The sequence below is a fragment of the Simochromis diagramma genome, unplaced genomic scaffold, assembly GCF_900408965.1.
Source record: "Simochromis diagramma unplaced genomic scaffold, fSimDia1.1 OVJJ01000483.1, whole genome shotgun sequence".
NCBI classification, from domain to species: Eukaryota; Metazoa; Chordata; class Actinopteri; order Cichliformes; family Cichlidae; genus Simochromis; species Simochromis diagramma.
The window spans coordinates 2,659,569-2,678,291 of NW_024386835.1; the positions used below are offsets into that span (position 1 = coordinate 2,659,569).

Sequence of the window (18,723 nt, forward strand, 5' to 3'; positions counted from 1 at the left end):
CTCATACGTTAGTTTGACTTTTTTTTTTTTAAGAATATGACTTAGGATGTGCAAAAATAGCCTGTAAAAATGACACGTTTACTAAAAGAATTCATTCATTCACTATATATAAGGTTCAGCGATTCATTGATTATATGATCAATTAAGGAAACTGCCTGACATTTGCGAACCTTGTAGTAATCATGCCAAGTTTGCGTCAACAGTAGATTTTTCTGTCTCCAGGCTGAGACAATTCATAAAGTAGTTAGAAAGTCTTTACAATTGAGTCTACGGAAGTTTCTGCATTCCCAGATGCAGCAGAGGGTGACCTGGAGTACTGTGAAAAAGTCTTGATCCACTCCTCTTTTCTGTGCTGCTAAGGAGCCAGACGTTCTTGTAGTTTTGTTTTTTTTGTGGATACCATCTGCCTTTTCTGTCATTTTCAGTCCAGTCCTTTGAAAATAATCACAGACACACTGCTAGTGCATTAAAAACATGAATAGATAATGAGACACACACAGTAGAACACTATCACTCATGGATTGACCTCCCCAGAGCTCGGACCTCAAAATTACCGAAGGAGTGTGGGATCATCTTGACAAAGAACATAATAAGACAGTCAGCATCCACAGAAGAGCGTTGAATGTCCTCGAGGAAGCCTGGAGAACTATTCCTGAAGACTGCTTAAATTACAAAAAAGGCTTGGCAAATTGTACAAGCTCTGTTTTTGCCTTATAGACTATATTTCGATGTTTGTTTGTTCATGCTTCAATAAATTGCAGCACCTTTCCACCCTGTATTCTTAGCAAACGGGATGGGTAAAGATATACCATACTACAATATGGATTACTATACAATAGAGACTCAGGTTTTATAATGACTCAGGTTTTTAAAAGCGTCAGTAAACCCATATGACTTATCTATCGCAATATCCTTGACATTGATTAGCCTATCATAGTCTTGCACAGTGGGCATATGTAAACTGCTAATGAGATATTCCTGTCCTTCCATCCCAATGCTGTATTGGTGAGCGAAAACCTTCACTTGACCTCTGGGAGAGATTTACCCTTTGGACAAGACTTGGACAAGTCTGTGATTTCCTCTTTTTCCTGTGGTCATTAAGTAGATAATCCTTTTTATTTTTCAAAAAGAAAAAAGAAAGTAAGAGGATATTTTGAGTAGTGGATATGATCTATGGACAAAAAGCAGCAGGAAAGGGAAAAGGAGGGGAAGAGTAAGGAGTTGTCTGATCTAGAGGATACATTTTGTCTTTAGCCAGACTAAGGGAACTATTTTTGATTTAATTAGTTTTCTGGACACCACTTGATTCAGGACACTTTGAGTCGCCTCCTCGTTTCTTTTCCCCTGGTGGATATCCCAAACTCACGGTGTGTGTATTTGTGATGTGGTTACTAAAGACCAAATGCATCTATCATATGGGTTATAGTACAAGGATTCCTCTTCCTTTTCGTCTTCTTCTTCTTATCATTACTGTTACTATTATTATTTCCATATCGATTAGCTCAATGAACTGAGCTAACTGATAATTGATATCCATCCATAACATTTTATGAATGCAAGCTCACTGTGATATAAATGATTAGCTTTTGAACTAAGAGGATACAATCGCTGTTCTTCAGTGAGGGCAGAACAAAGAACATGATCAGTTTTCTTCATATAGTGGCAGCTGATATTGTCAGTGATGTCATAAAGACGCAGAAGAGGCTGTTGTGAACAAAGACAAATATCCAGGCAGCGTCCACATTCATAACTCACTTACATTTACATCCAAACAACACATTTATAAATTGTCAGTGAACCATCTCTAAACTGCATTGCATGTAGATACAGAAAAAAAGAACAAGTGCTCGCAGCAGCTGTAGCTATGACTGCACAGTATCCCTGTGTTTGTGTGCAAATAATTCCTCTTACTGTCACCCCCCATAGTTTTGTCCAACACTGGGCTCAAACGTCCACAAACAAACACACAATGCTGTCTCACCCCAGTGCCCAGCCCCACTTGGCCTGGTGCTGTTTATGGGTGGGGACCGGAGCAGTCGTTGAGAGCCTAGAGTCAGCAGATCTGCCCTGATCGATGACAGCATTTGCCATCTCCTTCCAGTAAGAGCTTTAAACTTGGGATGAAGAGAGACATTTGGCCACGAAAAGGAGTTTCCCATGTGCCTGTCTGCTGATCCTGAAGCTGCTCAAAGCTTTTATCAGGGGGAAAAGCTGGCCAGGGCAAAGTCCCAGTCTGATGTAAGAAGGACAGAACTGTAACCCTGATTCCTGGGTGAATGATCACCCATGTCAGTAGAGACTCTTACTGCTGCTTTCTATGTACCTTTATCTCTTTATTACCGTTTTTAACCTGTATGCTTAGATCATTGCAGGGTAATTATTTCCAAATATGTATAGTCACAAACCAATAAGCAGGAAGCACAGTATAAACTCCAGTATTACAATCAGCCTTGTAGATACAGAAGAAACCAGTGTATTCAGAGGTCAGCTCAGTAAGCTCTATCATCATACTTTCAATAAGATAATATGAAGGTCTTCAGACTGTTTACTGAATATTTGACATAGAAGTGTTTGTAGGGATTGTCTGTCTCACTATCTCTGTCTCTCTCTCTTTTCCAGACGTTTATAGTCTTAAACAAGGGGAAAACACTCTTCCGCTTCAGTGCCACGCCCTCCTTGTACATCATAAGTCCTTTTAATCTATTTAGGCGAATAGCTATTAAAATTTTGATACATTCATATCCTTTCAAGTTATTTGATTTGTTTGCCTTATAGTGAATGAAAACATTTTTTCTGTTTGCTGTTGAAGTGGCCAGCTCATTGTAAGTTATTTTAATGAACTATAAGGACTAAATGTCCCTGCTGACTGCTCTTCTTTAAGTTTGTCTTTAATGTTAAAGCCATATTTCAGTTATTACAGACGCAACTGTTCAGTCTTTCCTTAACTGTGTTCTCACGCTATTCAGCATGATCATCATGTGTACGATTTTGACCAACTGCATATTCATGACATTCAGCGATCCCCCGGAGTGGTCCAAGCAAGTGGAGTAAGTCCACCTCCATACTTCTCCTCAGCAGTCATATCCTCATTTGATGTTCTCCTCACCTTTTTTGTCCTCTTCTTTTTTTGTCCTTGAAAGGTATACCTTTACAGGTATCTATACGTTTGAGTCACTCACAAAAATTGTTGCCCGAGGTTTTGCCATCGACGGGTTCACCTTTCTCAGAGACCCTTGGAACTGGCTGGACTTCATGGTCATTTCAATGGCGTAAGTACTTCAGAACACATTGATTTGTAATCAACAAAAATACGACTCCTCCCATCTGAAAGATAAAACTCGCAGCTTGAAAACGGCACGGATAAATATGCACTGTCTGAGTCTTCTTTTGCAATCTTGACTTAGAATATATTTGTATTTAAAGTTTATATTTTATTGATCATAGAACAGCCAACAACTGCGACTTTGAGAAGTTGAAAGATTGGAATCAGATCAGGGTGTTTGTGCATCCTTCAAAAGTCTCAAAACTTCTTAAAAACACATTTTCTGTTATAAGGCGTTTAAAATGATTGAATTGACTTAACTTCAGTTGGGATGGGTCCTAAAAGTTTTCAGTCTGCCATACGTATTGATAATAAACACATAAGGACAGTCTCTTTTCCTTAGTTTTCTTTAGTTTTATCTTATTCTCTTTTTCCTGAGCTAACATAATAACGTATTTAAAGTGGTATGGGAAAGGTCCTAAACTTAAATTTAACTGCTGATGCCAGCAATACTTTTCTAAAAAGTTGAAACATTAACATGTTTACCATATGAAAGTTTCTGGCACATTGTACTCATACTTCATAGCACAGTACCTGCATTCATTTTAGAAATAAGCTCCTTATTTGATCATTTTCTATTCAACTGTCATACTTCTTTAGTTTCTGAGCTATTTTGTTCTGGCCCATCTTAAATGAGCTCAGTGAGTTTCTGGATGCATTTTGCTGTTGATAATATGGTATTAAAATGCATTTGTTTATGCACTGATAAATTTTAGGTTTTGTTAAGGTTTTCAGAAGTGCTCCTGAGCCCATTTAATGATTTCCACTGCAGAATTATTAGTCTGATCTTGATGCATCCCCACCTGCTGGCAAGAAGATTGGGGCCATTCAGTACTGGTTTTCAGCCTCGTCCCTCGCATAGAAACTCTAAATTATACCATACACTTCTCAATTTAGGGTTCAAAAATTCTTAAAGCTCTCCTCACTGTGACGTCTGAAAGACCCCACCTACCTGGGATGCTTTTAACCCCACTGGCAAATTAAAAAAAATAAAAATCAAACATCAGTTTGCTTATATGAGTTTTAATCTGACACTTTTGTGCAATTTATCAGTCATAGTAACAAAGTACAGTACGCACATTTTATGTTAAATACTCATATAAGCTCAGAATGATTTGAACATTGTTAAACTGGGGTTTTATTTGTGATTCTACACACTGGCATGTTTCTTATCAACACTTTTTTCATTGCCAGTTTGCTCTTGCCTGGGTATAGATTATGAATTTCTTTCCTTTTTCCTGTTTGCTAAGTCGTGCATGTGTGAAGGCAACAGGGGTTAGTTAATTTGAGAGAATGAAACCCATTTATCGCTTTATTCACAGTTAAAGTGATTGTAAGTTGTAAGTAAAGTTGATTGTAATGCACTCAAAATAATATTCATGCCCAAAAATGCTTTAGTGTAATTTAATTACATATAAATTTTACAGTACAAGGTAAAACAAAATTTTCTTGATTTGCATACATCCAGTTTATACCAAGCAAATTTTCCTTAACAGTTATTTTATTTGGATAAATAAATCATGGATTTTATATGTTTCTGTTGCATTTTGCATTTTTGGGTATGATTTGTGTTGATATTTTTAAAATGAAACACTTCAACACGATGACTAATCCACATCACGCCATCACAGTTGCTGATGATGCTTATTCACATAGTCTGTATTAACCTCTTTCTTTCTTTCCCCTGGTCAGCATGGCTGCTGAGTAACTGTATCTGATCCACCTTGCAGGTATATAACAGAGTTTGTAAACCTAGGCAATGTGTCAGCTCTGCGTACGTTCAGGGTTCTGAGGGCTTTGAAAACAATTTCAGTTATCCCAGGTAAGAGAGTCCAGGTGTTTGTGTTTGCGGGTGGGCGAGCCACGGGGTTGATGTTAGGTGTGGTTTTGTTCCACTCCCTCTCCTCTCCTCTTCTTTCTGCGTTCTCTTCCCACTGGTTGAACAGGTGTTCTTGCTCTCACCGTGGTGTCCCTCCTGGTCTTCGATGGTGGTGCTGGTGTCGTGTTCTTGCGCATACGTGCGTGTAGTTATCGTGCGTGTGTGTTGTGTGTCATGGGGCTCTGTTCTGTGTGTCATCCTACCTTGTTACAGATATATAACAGAGTTTGTGGACCTTGGGAATGTCTCGGCGCTGAGAACGTTCAGGGTTCTCCGAGCACTGAAAACTATTTCTGTCATTCCAGGTGAGACTCCCATTTAAACACTAAGGCTGAGCTTACATTACCTCTTAGCTCTATTTGTTTCTTTCATTTTAGTCTTTCTTTTACTTTTAAAGAAGGTATTGATTTTGAATTATTTCCTTTGTTGTTTAACTTTTTATTTTTTATTATAATCAAAAATGGTAGCAATACATTTTTGATAGGCTTAGCAGTCTACTTGCACCTCACATTAAATTAGAAATGTCCAGAGCTGGCATAAGTTAAAGGGAAAAGTTTACTCTAAAAGCTATTCTGCATGTTGTTAAAAGTGATTAAATGAACAAACTAATTATTGTGAATTTTTTCACCAACTGTCACATCAACTGTGTTCAGTTTTACTACGTTTTTTGATCCAAATTATCACTGCAGGGATTTGTTTTTAACACTATTTCATTCCCTAAGACTGCCAAGCCTAATCTGACAACTGCATGAAGCTTTGAAGTACATGCTATTACAAGTTTGGCTTTAAGAGGCTATTCTTTTTATTTTATTTTATTTTATTTTATTTTATTTTAATCAGGATGTAAATAAACTTTTTTTTTCTCTTTTGAAGATCTTTATCCATCCTAGGAGTGAAACAGAAAATATCAAGAAATATTATAATGTGTTACATTTCTTTGCACTTTAGATTCTTCAATCATCAGGGAGCCAAATATAATTTGGTCTCATTTCCCATTCTTTGGTGTGATAAGAAACTTAAGTCCTGATTTCCAAATTGACACAAGTTAGTGAGACAGCCTAAATCCACAGAGTTGTTACAAGTATTCCAAGGTAACCTTCCACGTACCTTGAAAAACTGTACATGAGTGTAGTGTACTACTGTAATCTAAATATTTCATATGCTCTAATTTTCTTTTTATGTTGGCAACAAACAATAGGTCTCATTTCTGTATTTTTATATACATCACATTCACCCGTTGTATTTTTATGACAACTCTGTAAGCACCATCGCAGCACATTACATGCTTCACACATACAGCATACACAGACAGGGTACAATAATGTTAATTCCAAGCGTACAACACTTAGTGTGGTAAAACCAGCTTGAAGTTTCAACACCATGAGAGAGAAAAACAGATGCCCGGGATGGAAATGGTTCTTCGGTTAATGCAAGGTCATCACCACGTTTTAGACGAGTGATGCTGACATAGTCACTTCCTTCAGCCTTAGCGTTTAAATGACCTGCATGACACCTCTCATTGCCCCCTTACCCCCTACCTACAGGCACGTACTCTTCCTCGCCTGTCCTCTCTTTCTCCTCTTCACTTCCTGCTTCCTCGATTGAGCCTGATTATGTCCACTGTTATCTGTTTGTTGTGCTGTTGTGTGCAGTTCATTTGTTGGATGCAGTGTAATTATAAAAGAAAGCTACTCAGGGATGTTCCCATAGATGAACACACAGATTTAAAGGAAATTAGGTCTTTTTCACATGGATCCTAAGTTACACAGTTGTACAGTTCCGATAAACCAGCTTCGTATTTCTTTAGCTCTCACTGTGTACATTGTGTACAGTTGTTATTTTTTTTAAAAAAGAAAGTAAACCAAGTTTCAAGTCTAAGGTTTTACATATTGGGACATAAGAAAAAGGGTTAGGGTACTCTTCAGATCTTAAAATGATTTAAATACAACCTAAAATCAACAACAACACGTGACATTTTGTCCATTATTTATTTAACAAAAAACTAAGACAAAGTGCAGAAGCAGTGTGTCAACAATATATCTTATGATTCATCAGCTTATAGAACCACTTTGAGCAACAATAACTTGATGTCATCATTTCCTGTTTGACATTATCAGTCTCTTACATTGTTGTGATGAAACCACTCTTGGACCGCCCTTCTTTACAGCGTTGCTTCAGTTCCTTAAAGTTCACTGATATTTGTTTGTCCACAGTTTTCTTATCATTGCCCTGTTCAGTGACTCAATGTCAGCCAAGCCATAGCTATAGAAATGGCCTCACGTTTGAGAATATTTTGGTACACAGAAGAGTTTACGCTTTGCTTGTGCTGCTGCAAAACCAGCCCAAATCATCACCCCTCCACCACCGTGCTTCACAGTTGGTGTGAGGTGTTTGTTGTGATATGCTGTTTGGGTTTCACCCAGTGTGATGCTGTGCATTATGACCAAACATCTCCACCTTGGTCTCATTGTTCCAGACATCTTGTAGTTTCTTCAGATGGAAATTGGTGAACCTAAGTTGTGTTGTCATGTTCTTTTTAGAGAGGAAGCTTTCTCTTGGCTTTCCTCCTAAACATACTTGTTCAGTGTTTTTCTGACTATACCAACATGAACTTAACATTTTACATGCTAACTGAGATCTGTAGTTTGAAATGTAGCTCTTGGGTTATTTGCAGTTTCTCTGAACATTGCATTCAATTCTTCAGCATACCGTAATTCCAAAACATCTGCTTTTATAGAGGTGGTGCATTTGATAATCAGCACCTGGCTGTTTTTCACACACTGCTTCTGCATTTATTTATGTTAAAAAATGATGACACAGTATAATATGTCATGTCAGTTGTTCATCCATCTGAAGTTTTAATTTGGAGAATAGCTAAGGACCAGATGATTTTTATCATATGCATAACATCAGAATTAAAATTGTTCAGCTTCTTTTTATATAAATATAAATACAAAAGTGTGCCTTTCTAATGGAAACATCCCCTACAGTGGTAGTATTCGTCGTAGTGCCATATGCTCTCTGTAGAAATTGAGTGTGATTTCTTTTTAATAGTCTATGACAGAAAAATCAGTGCTGTGTAACGACACTACTGTATAAACTACACTTCAGTATTGGTACGGTAAACTTTAACTAGAACAGGCCAGAGGTGATACAGTGGCCAAAGCTAAGCTTATCAATGACTAAATATTCAAAATGCAAAAACCTGCATAAATGTTAGATTTTTCTCTTAATATAAACACTCATTATATTAGGTCAGCTGAGCAGCCTGCAGTCTTAATCTAAATTAATACAAGGAACGCTGGAAGTCAACAGGCAGAAAATTAGTATGTAGGCAGGGGAGACGTGGAGAAGCAGGACAGCATGTTCTTCTACGTCTAAGGTGCATAAATGTATCTGCAAACAATGGCTGTCTACACTTTTTTGTTACTTTATGGGACTACCTGTACCTGTTTATTTTTTGGATAGCAGACTATTACAGATTCTGGATGAAATATCTCACAAACTGACTGGTTTTCTGTTAAGGATGAATTTGGGCTTTAACAAAAAAAAAGAAGGAATTTAATTTGCATATTATTTTGAAAATGCGCCACTTTATTCTACTAAATAATAAAATAAAATTAACTTTGGTTAAAACGTAGTTAAGTGATAGTTCAATTACAAACACACAGCATACAGTAGCTAGTGCTGAATAATTAATCAGAGTTTGGGCTTACACTTGCATCGAGGCAGAAATGACAATGAAAAGCAATGCCTATGCACTGGTTTTATTCTGTAAGGGACTGCACAACACACTCTGAATGTCAATTTCTGGTATTGAGACTTGGCAGAGCCGGGTGCAGATTCTTAAGAAATCACTCCGATGCCTGCCAAGTTTAGCTTTATATAAGAATCTGCACAGCACAGGGTTAAAGACAGAATTAGTTTATACATTACCTAATTTACCCTTTTCATGCATGATTCAAGTCAGCTTAGAAGTGCAGCTATAACACTGAACCCAACACATCTAGTGTGAAAACATTTTATTTGTGTCTTATTTTGTGTATGTGTCTATGTGTGTGTGTATTTGAATGTGTATCTCGGTGTGCATGTGTGTGTGAGTTGTGCCTGTTTCCATGTGTGTGAATTTGTGCACATTTGTGTGTGTGTGTGTTATTCATATGTTAATCGACAGGCCTGAAGACCATTGTGGGCGCTCTAATCCAGTCTGTGAAGAAGCTGTCGGACGTGATGATCCTGACCGTCTTCTGTCTCAGTGTCTTCGCTCTGATTGGACTGCAGCTGTTCATGGGGAACCTGCGGAATAAATGCGTGATCTGGCCGATCAACATGACGGCTCTGTACCCGAATGGCAGCCGGGCTTTTGACTGGGGTGAATACATCATGAACACCTGTAAGTGTTGACTTTAAAACTTGATTAAACTTTGGGACGCGTATGCAGCATTAGAGATTCTTTGACTTAGTCATGATGTCTGAGGGATGAAATATTAACAGAAACGCTGACTCACTCGAGTAACACAGACTCTTTGCCCAGTGGCCAATGCAAGTGACTGCTCTCTCTCTCTCTTTTTTAAATAGCTAATTTCTACTTCCTCCCTGGTCAGCTTGATGCTCTGCTATGTGGAAATAGTTCTGACTCAGGGTAAGCCAGTACTTCGCTCAGTAAATCCTCACAATTATATTTATGCTATGTTTACAGGAGCTGTCTGCCATATTCCTGTTGTTCCACCACACATCTTAAAATATTATTAGAAATTTAACAGGGGGGCAGTCGGTGTTTGGGGTATTTCAGCATCAGATCCTTTTGCTGGGATGACCCAGCTAATTTCTCCAGTCACAGCCATTACGAGGCCTTGTTGACGCTTTCTTCCAGTGCAGTTACTCCTTGTGACATCAATGTATTCTTGTTTTCTTCTAGTTTGTGCTAGTGCACATTCCTCCTAAATACTGCTACCTGTCATATGTTGGGCTGTGGTTTTATGCCTGTAAGATTCTGTTGAGCTCCAGCCAGTTAAACGTTTGATGCTTAGATATGGCTTATTGTTGTATTTGGAGGTGTAACCACGGCCCTGTCTTGCATATCTCCAGGGGATATTTGATCGTATTTTGATCTGATGGATTCACAGGGTGTGTAGATTAAAGAAAATCAAAAAGCACACGAGATGTTTTTCATCTCGTTGCATCCAGGGCAGGGATGTAGATCAGGATGCATGTTATCTTACCTGTGTCGATGTCAAAGTGGTGCTTTTCATTCACTTTTTAAATGATGGTTTTCGGTATTGCTCTGTTATCCTCTATCAGACGATGTCCAGAGGGTTTTACATGTATGAAAGCTGGAAGGAACCCCAACTACGGTTATACCAGCTTTGATAGCTTTGGATGGGCTTTCCTCACCCTCTTTCGTCTCATGACCCAAGACTTCTGGGAAAATCTCTACATGCTGGTAAAGACTTGTTTTATTAAAGCCTCTCAGTGCCCAGTAGCTACCTCTCCCTCAAGCAGCACACTTCATCATAAAAAATATATATGAATCATCAGATTAGCATGGATGTCTGAATGATTCAGCACTTTTTGATGCTTTTAGGGACACAAATGCATGTGCAAATTCAGTATGTGCACCAAAATCTGTTAAGGTAGCTGCACAACCATGACTGTGAGCTGGAATATTTCCTGCTTCTGTTGACCATCACCATCACAAGCATAATAGCTTCTCCTTTTTTGGCAAAATAGGTTTGTGTTGTAGTGTGTGTACGTGTATGTGTGCGCAGACTATAAGGCATCGTTTCAGTATGGACGTTTTCCCGGAGAAGGTCTTCGGACTGTCGAAACATCAGAAATGCTGACATAGCACACAATATAGAGTGCATACTAAAATCCAGCAGAAAAAATCCATAAACATTAAAATAACTGTGCACCAAGGAGGATTTCAGTTATATTTTATCATTACTTATTTCATTTTAGTCTTAATCTTGCATGATAAATTACTGATTCATTCACTTTTATGCTATGTCTGTGTTTTCTGTGAGACTCTTCGAGCTGCAGGGAAGACGTACATGATCTTCTTTGTGCTGGTCATCTTTGTGGGCTCCTTCTACCTGGTGAATCTGATCTTGGCTGTGGTGGCCATGGCCTATGAGGAGCAGAACCAAGCCACGATTGAAGAGGCACAGCAGAAAGAGGCAGAATTCAAAGCCATGCTCGAACAGCTCAAGAAGCAACAGGAAGAGACTCAGGTCTGTCATACTCTCTAATATACATACACCAATATGCATTTTTCATAGTTTTAGGTTTTCATGTCTTTTTTTTCTCTCAGGCTGCTGCCATGGCGACATCTGCTGGTACTGTGTCAGAGGCTGCGTTAGAAGATGAAGGTGGGGGGCACTTGTCCCGCAGCTCTTCGGAGGTCTCCAAGCTGAGCTCCAAGAGTGCAAAAGAGCGTCGCAATCGCAAAAAGAAATGGCGACAAAAAGAGCAGGAGAAAGAGAAAGGAGACAGTGAGAAGGTGGTTAAGTCTGAGTCAGATGATGGCAGCAAGAAAAGCACCATTCGATTCCCAGGGAGTCGACTGGGAAGGAAGACATCCATTATGAACCAGGTAAAGTTAGCGAGAAAAGCTGTAAACTCGAGAGCTTCAGCAATGGCCCCATAGACTGTATATAAAAGATGGCTGTGGATGCTGTGATGTCACTAGTGGTGTTGTGGCCTTCTAAATTGAAGTAAAAACATTAATGCTCATCCTCCAGCTTCACTGTGCTAATGTGTTAACATTATTCTAACCATAGCTCTGTTTTTAGCCACCAGGTAGTAAATCTTTATATGACAGTTAGCCCAACTTCAATAATCCTACAGACATTGCTGCTGTTTAGTTTTCTGTCTTCGTGTGTGTTCGAACTGATAGTAGAGCAGTACGTTTTTGTTTTTTAGAACATGGTATATCATCTTTAGAAGGAAACTTGCGAGTTAACTACCTGCTTATCTGTTAAACTTTGTAATCCTTTTATTGTTTCCTGGATGAGCAGCCCAAAAATCTGGGCTGTTACACACACACACACACACAACAATGGCTGCATCACTTTAACATACAGACCGAAGGAGCTGGGATCAAACCATGACTTTCAGACTGTTGGATGAGTCACTGTACCTGTTCGTACTCTTGAATCACAGCTACCCAGATGCAAAAGGCACCAAGAGAGCCCCCACATGTTAAGTTTATTGACTACAATTACTTGCACTTACACCTAGTAAAATCTATCTGTCATTCAAAACAGCCATTCCTATAATAATGTATAACTTTAAGCCTTAAAATTAAAATGGGTGAGGTGTATAAAAAATATTTTATTTTTGCTATAAAGTTGGACATTTTAACATGTGGGTATAGGGGGATTGAGTTACTTTTGTAGCCAGTCTCTTGTGGCCATTTAAGGAATTGCAGTGGCCGGGATTTGTAAGAAGCGTACCAAGAATACCATACCATACCAAGAATACCAAGATACCAAGAAGCGTATGTGTGCTCATCCAAAGCTTGGGTGGATGTGATGATTCAGCTTCTTCCTGCACTTGGTGGTTTAAGCAGTGACCTCGTTGTGGTATCAGCTGTATCAGCCTCTCTTGAGCCACAGCCCTCTTGGGACTCTTCCTGCCACTTCAGTTGTCATACAGGCAGTTTTCCTACTCTTCTTTCACTCATTGCAGGACCTTTTGAGACTTTGGTTTCTTACTAATTTGTCTACATTTGTTGGCCAGTCCTCTGTACTTTATTTGTGCTTGTACGTATTTGTATTACTTTATCTTTCCCTGCATTGCAGTTGCAGACAGGATAGAACAAAATAATAATCAAAATAACCCAAAAGCTTGCAGTGAGCTTTTCTTTCGTTAAACATTGTTACGTAGTTTTTTCTCAGTGAACAGCACAATGTGTAATGCTGAAGATTTTCAACATTAATACTTCACTTATTAAGATCTAATGTGTCATTTAAGTGTGACTTTTAAGATACAGTTAATCGTTTTTTTTAATTTATTTTTTTAGTAGGAAAAAAATGGACCGAGATGAGCATCACTGTTTTGCCTATTTGCCACATATGTGGCGTGGTGCAGAAAAATGTAATATGTGTCTACAGCCTCAAGATATGAAGGATCATTTCTATGTTTATCATCTGAGAAGTGATCCCCTTCACCAAAGAGGCGGAAATGTGATGCAGGGTTTACTTTACAATAGAAGGCGTCTTGAGGCTACTGTTGTTGTGATTTGGTGCAATATAAATAAAATTGAACTGAATAGAAAAAAATGGGACCAGCATCTAGATAAAATGTTATCGTCTTATTCTTATTGTCAGCAGATTAAACATATAACCCTCCAAGTTCCATACAGCTGACGAGATGGCTAAATAACAAGAGCAGCTAGTTTTGAGCTAACATTATGCCTGCTAATGTTAGACTCAAGGGTCCTAAAAATCACACTTTCTCATTGATAAACAATTCAATTACATTCTCACGTTTTACTAGTTTATTCGATAAGTTTCTGAATCTAACAAGGAACCCACTTCAAGGAAAGTTACAATAACACTGGCTAACAGAGGCTAACGACAGCTAACAGCGGCAAAAACAGCAGAGCTTAACGACTTGCACTGTGTTGCAGTCATCAATCTCCTGCTACCGAGTGGGGAGATTTTACACACTGTAATGTTACTTTTTTGGAGCAATGCAGTTCTTCTTGAAAAGCAATATAACATGTTTTAAATATATTATGGTTATATTTTGTGCCTACTGCCTATTTCTCATTTCTTTTTAGTTCCCTTCCTCTGATTTATTCTTGTCTTATATACCCCACCTGTACACATCAACTAACTCCTGCTGTTTTAAATAACTCCTTAATTCTCCCTGTCCTCATTTATCTCTCCTCTTTCAGTCACTACTCAGCATCCCAGGCTCACCCTTCATGTCGCGCCACAACAGCCGCAGCAGCATCTTCAGCTTCAAAGGCCGTTTCAAGGACATGGGCTCAGAGAATGAATTTGCAGACGACGAGCACAGTACAGTAGAGGAGAGCGAAGACCGTAGAGGATCCCTGTTTATACCTTACCGTCGCAACAGCTACAGTGGCAACAGCCAGGGCTCATCACGCATCCATCCGCTGGCACCCCACTCTGGAGGGAAGAGGAACAGCACAGTGGACTGCAATGGCGTGGTGTCTCTCATCGGCCCTGGGCCCGGCAGACGGCTTCTGCCTGAGGTGAAAATAGATAAGGCAGCCACTGATGACAGTGTAAGGACGTCCATGGGACACCTAATACAGTTTAGGCATGATGTTGGTGGCCCGGGTTTCTGCAGCTTCTCCTTCACAACCTCTTCCCCTGCCTCTTGTTCCTCTTTTCCCTAAACCCAGTATCTCCTTTTTTCCACTCCCTGAGTACACAGAATCTGTTTTATTTTTTCACCATACACTGACTCTTAGACTTCCAGCCTGATCTAATGCCTTTTCACTTCTTTTTTTAGCAGCACTAGAAGTCACTAACCAGTTGAAAGAACATCCGCAAACTCACTCCCTTGCCAGAATCATCACCATTACTTCACTAACAGTAATGCGTAATGAGATCAGCCCTTTCGAGTTGCCCTAACAGTTCAATCACTGAGAAAAAAATCATTATTATATGAAATTCTTTTCATTCTTTACTTCTACTTCCTCATTCTTGAGGGCTTTGTACATCTGGACACATACTATTTTCTGTCACTGTTCTTATCTGGAGTTCTTTTTTCTTCTTCTTCCTTTCAGCCTCACTTTCCCTCTGCTGCCTTCTCTTTCCTCCTTGCCCTCATTTATCCTCTGCTTCTGAGAAATGGATGATGCAACGACAAATATGAAACCTTTTTTTTCCTATAATAAATGTCTCTTGTCATTCTAGCTAGCATGGTTGAACCCTCTTTTATTGTCAACCAATCTACCTGCTTTTTACCTTCTCTAAAGTTTAGCATGATGTGTCACCAAATGATGTCTTGATGTCTTCCACTCTCTTGTTGACATGCATGCCACTGCATGCATTTTACTGTTTCTTAGGGATTGTATTTTTGTCATGCACAGTAAATGATGGCAAAATTAGAATGTGCTACCTTAAATTCTCAAAAGTAAAAATACCTCAAATCAGATTAAATCATAATGGAAAAAAGAGGAATTGAAATTGAGCCCTCTTTCAAAAAAAGTTTTAAATAAACCCTGGTTCTTTACCTGGTTGTGCTAATTTAAGGCACCTATTTGAGAATTTACAGTAAGAACTTGAAATGTATTTGATTATATTTTCTGGAAAATGTAGAATATCAGTACATTATTTGATACTAAAGCGACAGTTCTTTTGCCTTGTGAGCAGACCTCAGATCTCTTTCATGATTTAGATGGATCAAGTTGCATCTTGTGGCAACTGCTGTTGTAATTTGGCGCTATATAAATAAAATTGAATTGAATTGAATTTAGATAGCTGTGGAGCACGAGGTTGAATGTCTGTTTAGATTCATGTAATGACCGTGACATCATGTCTTTCTCTGAGTACAGACTACAGACGTTGAGATTAAGAAGAAGCACTCTGGCTCTCTCATGGTGTCTGTGGATCAGCTCAACTCCTCCTTCAAAGGGAAGGACCGTGCCAACAGTCAAATGAGTGTAGTCACCAACACTCTGATAGAGGGTACAGAGAGTTTATATGTTTCTCTTGTTCTTTCTAATCCTGTGCCGTTAATTGTCAGATTAGCTCTTAGTGCTAAAATACGTTGAGGACATGAAAATGCACAAGTAAAAACAACATCAGTTTTGCTCAGTATCAACTAAGTGACAGCTGTTGTTGCAACTTGTTAGTATATGCCCATAAGTTGCATGTAATTATCACATAAGTGAGGTGTTCAGGAGTCTAGATGTTACAGCACATAATGTCACTTAAATAACTAAATGTTAAACATTTCACGTCCCCCCTTTTCTTCCATCTCTTTGTGCAGAATTGGAGGAGTCTCAAAGAAAGTGTCCTCCCTGCTGGTACAAGTTTGCTAACATCTTTCTCATCTGGGAATGCTGTCCCATGTGGCTAAAACTCAAGCACATAGTCTACTTGATTGTCATGGACCCTTTTGTTGACCTGGCCATCACCATCTGTATTGTTCTCAACACCCTTTTCATGGCCATGGAGCACTACCCAATGACTCCACATTTTGAAGAAGTCCTGTCTGTTGGAAACCTGGTAAGAAGCTGCAGTCAGTCTTTATTTAGTCTTTTTTCTTACTGTTTCCATTCGTTTTTGTTGTTGTTTTATGACTGCATGCTCAGTATGTCTCTCAGGAGGTACAGAAATGTCGTAGGTGTATTGTGTGCCTCAATTACCTCAAGCCAACTCATCAAAGCTTCATTTGATATGTGCACTTAAGAATATATACACATACCGTATACAGGAATCTGATGGGGTCTCATTAAAGATTTAGTACCATTTTAATGTAGCCAACTAGGCTTGCCTGCCAAACTTTTATTACGTCCACTCACTCTTCATCCGTTGCATCTTGCTTCCTTCAAGTCTGCTGAACCCTTAACTTGCTCTCAGCTGCTTCCATACAGACATAAGCCTGTTCAACACTGATTTGACCAAGTATATATTAACAAGATCTGTCGCAGACATTCTGGTTTGTCTGTACTCTGTCTGTGCTACCAGATATCACTGTCGCACAGCTGTCTGAGGGCAGAAATACTGGCACAGTGTCAGATATTAAGACAGGAAATGAGGTCATAGGCATTGGCATGCAGTCCAGGAACTGAACTCAGAGGAATCTGCGCAGTATGATGGATGGTGCAGTGTGAATCACTGGGTGTTCTCTGCAGCACTAACTGGACACATGGTTAGCAGAAGGACAATACAAAGCAACGAGTAATATAGTTAATTACGAATTCTGCTGAAACATATCCTTGTTAATTTTTTAACAAGAAATACTTCAAATGCAATCTAAGCATGCCTCTTTATCCTGTTTCCCGAGGAAACATATTAACATATTCTTCATGTTTTTCTCTGTGTGGGTCTTTAGGTTTTCACTGGCATCTTTGCTGGGGAGATGTTTGCCAAGCTAATTGCCATGGATCCCTACTATTACTTCCAGGAAGGCTGGAACTGCTTCGATGGCTTCATTGTGACTCTGAGTTTAGTCGAGCTGGGACTGGCTGATGTGGAAGGCCTGTCAGTGCTGAGGTCTTTCCGATTGGTACGTGGAAAATAAGAGACATTTGATTTGACCTTTTGTGGCCTTAATGTACAAGCTAGTATCAGGTAAAATTTGTGCAGCTCTCTTTCTTACTGATCATCAGATCAAGGCTGACGTTAAGCCTGGCTTCTGTAGATATTACATCAGGTTGTGTTTTCTAGATATGAAAAACTATAATTAACCCTGTTCGTTTGTTTTGTGCTTCTCTTGTAGTTGAGAGTGTTTAAATTGGCCAAATCATGGCCAACACTCAACATGCTGATCAAGATCATTGGCAACTCAGTGGGAGCTCTGGGTAATCTAACCCTGGTGTTGGCCATCATTGTCTTCATCTTTGCTGTGGTGGGAATGCAGCTATTTGGCAAAAGCTACAAGGACTGTGTGTGTAAGATTGCAGAAAGCTGCGAGCTGCCACGCTGGCACATGCACGACTTCTTCCACTCCTTTCTAATTGTGTTCAGAGTGTTGTGTGGGGAATGGATTGAGACCATGTGGGACTGTATGGAGGTGGCAGGACAGACAATGTGTCTAACGGTCTTCATGATGGTCATGGTGATTGGTAACCTAGTGGTAAGCAAAGACATTACATAGTGTACAGGCTCCTGAATTATAATAATTCATTGAAGTTTAATAGATACATTGCTGTGAAAAAGTATTTGCAGTTTTCATGATTTCTTTGTTTTTTGCATATTTGTCACACTTACAATTTTCAGATTATCTAACAATATTAGACAAAGATAGTAAATACAAAATGGTGTTTTTATGATGATTTCATTTATTAAAGAAAATAATATCCAAACCTACCTGCCCCTTGTCTAAAAAAGTAATTACCCTCCTTGTCAAAACACAGTTTTTGGAAAGCTGAGTTACAGCCAACCCAGACCAGTTAAATCAAGAAATCACTTAAATAGAAGTTGTCTGACAAAGTGAAGTAGGCTAAAAGATCTCAGAAAGCAACACATCATGCCGCAGTCTAAAGAAATAGCTGAGAAACAAAGTCACTGACATCTATCAGTCAGGAAAGTGTTACAAAGCCATTTCTAAGGCTTTGGGAACTCCAGTTGACCACAGCGAGAGACATTATCCATAAACAGAGACAACTTGGAACAGTGGTGAACTTTCCCAGGAGTCATCCAGGACGTCACAGAAGAACCCAGAACAATATCTAAAGAACTGCAGACCTCAGCTGTCTCAGTTAAGGTCAGAGTTCATGATCAACAATAAGAAACACACTGGGCAAAAATTGCATTGACACAGTTCCAAGGAGAAAACCACTGGTGACCAAAATGAACCTCAAATTCTC

General features: G+C 39.1%; 1 protein-coding gene across 11 annotated transcripts in view; it reads left to right on the forward strand.

Annotated features, from left to right (window-relative positions):
• The window catches only part of scn8ab (sodium channel, voltage gated, type VIII, alpha subunit b), a 45,980-nt gene that overhangs the window by 8,551 nt on the left and 18,706 nt on the right, over positions 1 to 18,723 (forward strand). For 6 of the 11 annotated variants that reach the window (XM_040028824.1, XM_040028826.1, XM_040028823.1 and 3 more), the window contains 14 exons: positions 2,620 to 2,738; positions 2,958 to 3,047; positions 3,141 to 3,269; positions 5,415 to 5,506; positions 9,376 to 9,594; positions 9,780 to 9,843; positions 10,503 to 10,644; positions 11,228 to 11,434; positions 11,515 to 11,796; positions 14,107 to 14,463; positions 15,742 to 15,874; positions 16,179 to 16,417; positions 17,247 to 17,420; positions 17,634 to 17,990. In XM_040028824.1, coding sequence (XP_039884758.1) covers positions 2,620 to 2,738; positions 2,958 to 3,047; positions 3,141 to 3,269; positions 5,415 to 5,506; positions 9,376 to 9,594; positions 9,780 to 9,843; positions 10,503 to 10,644; positions 11,228 to 11,434; positions 11,515 to 11,796; positions 14,107 to 14,463; positions 15,742 to 15,874; positions 16,179 to 16,417; positions 17,247 to 17,420; positions 17,634 to 17,990 — 2,604 coding nt within the window. Of the gene's footprint in view, positions 1 to 2,619; positions 2,739 to 2,957; positions 3,048 to 3,140; positions 3,270 to 5,052; positions 5,145 to 5,414; positions 5,507 to 9,375; positions 9,595 to 9,779; positions 9,844 to 10,502; positions 10,645 to 11,227; positions 11,435 to 11,514; positions 11,797 to 14,106; positions 14,464 to 15,741; positions 15,875 to 16,178; positions 16,418 to 17,246; positions 17,421 to 17,633; positions 17,991 to 18,723 lie in introns of all 11 variants that reach the window. The other 5 variants (XM_040028832.1, XM_040028831.1, XM_040028829.1 and 2 more) reach the window with 3 other exon arrangements.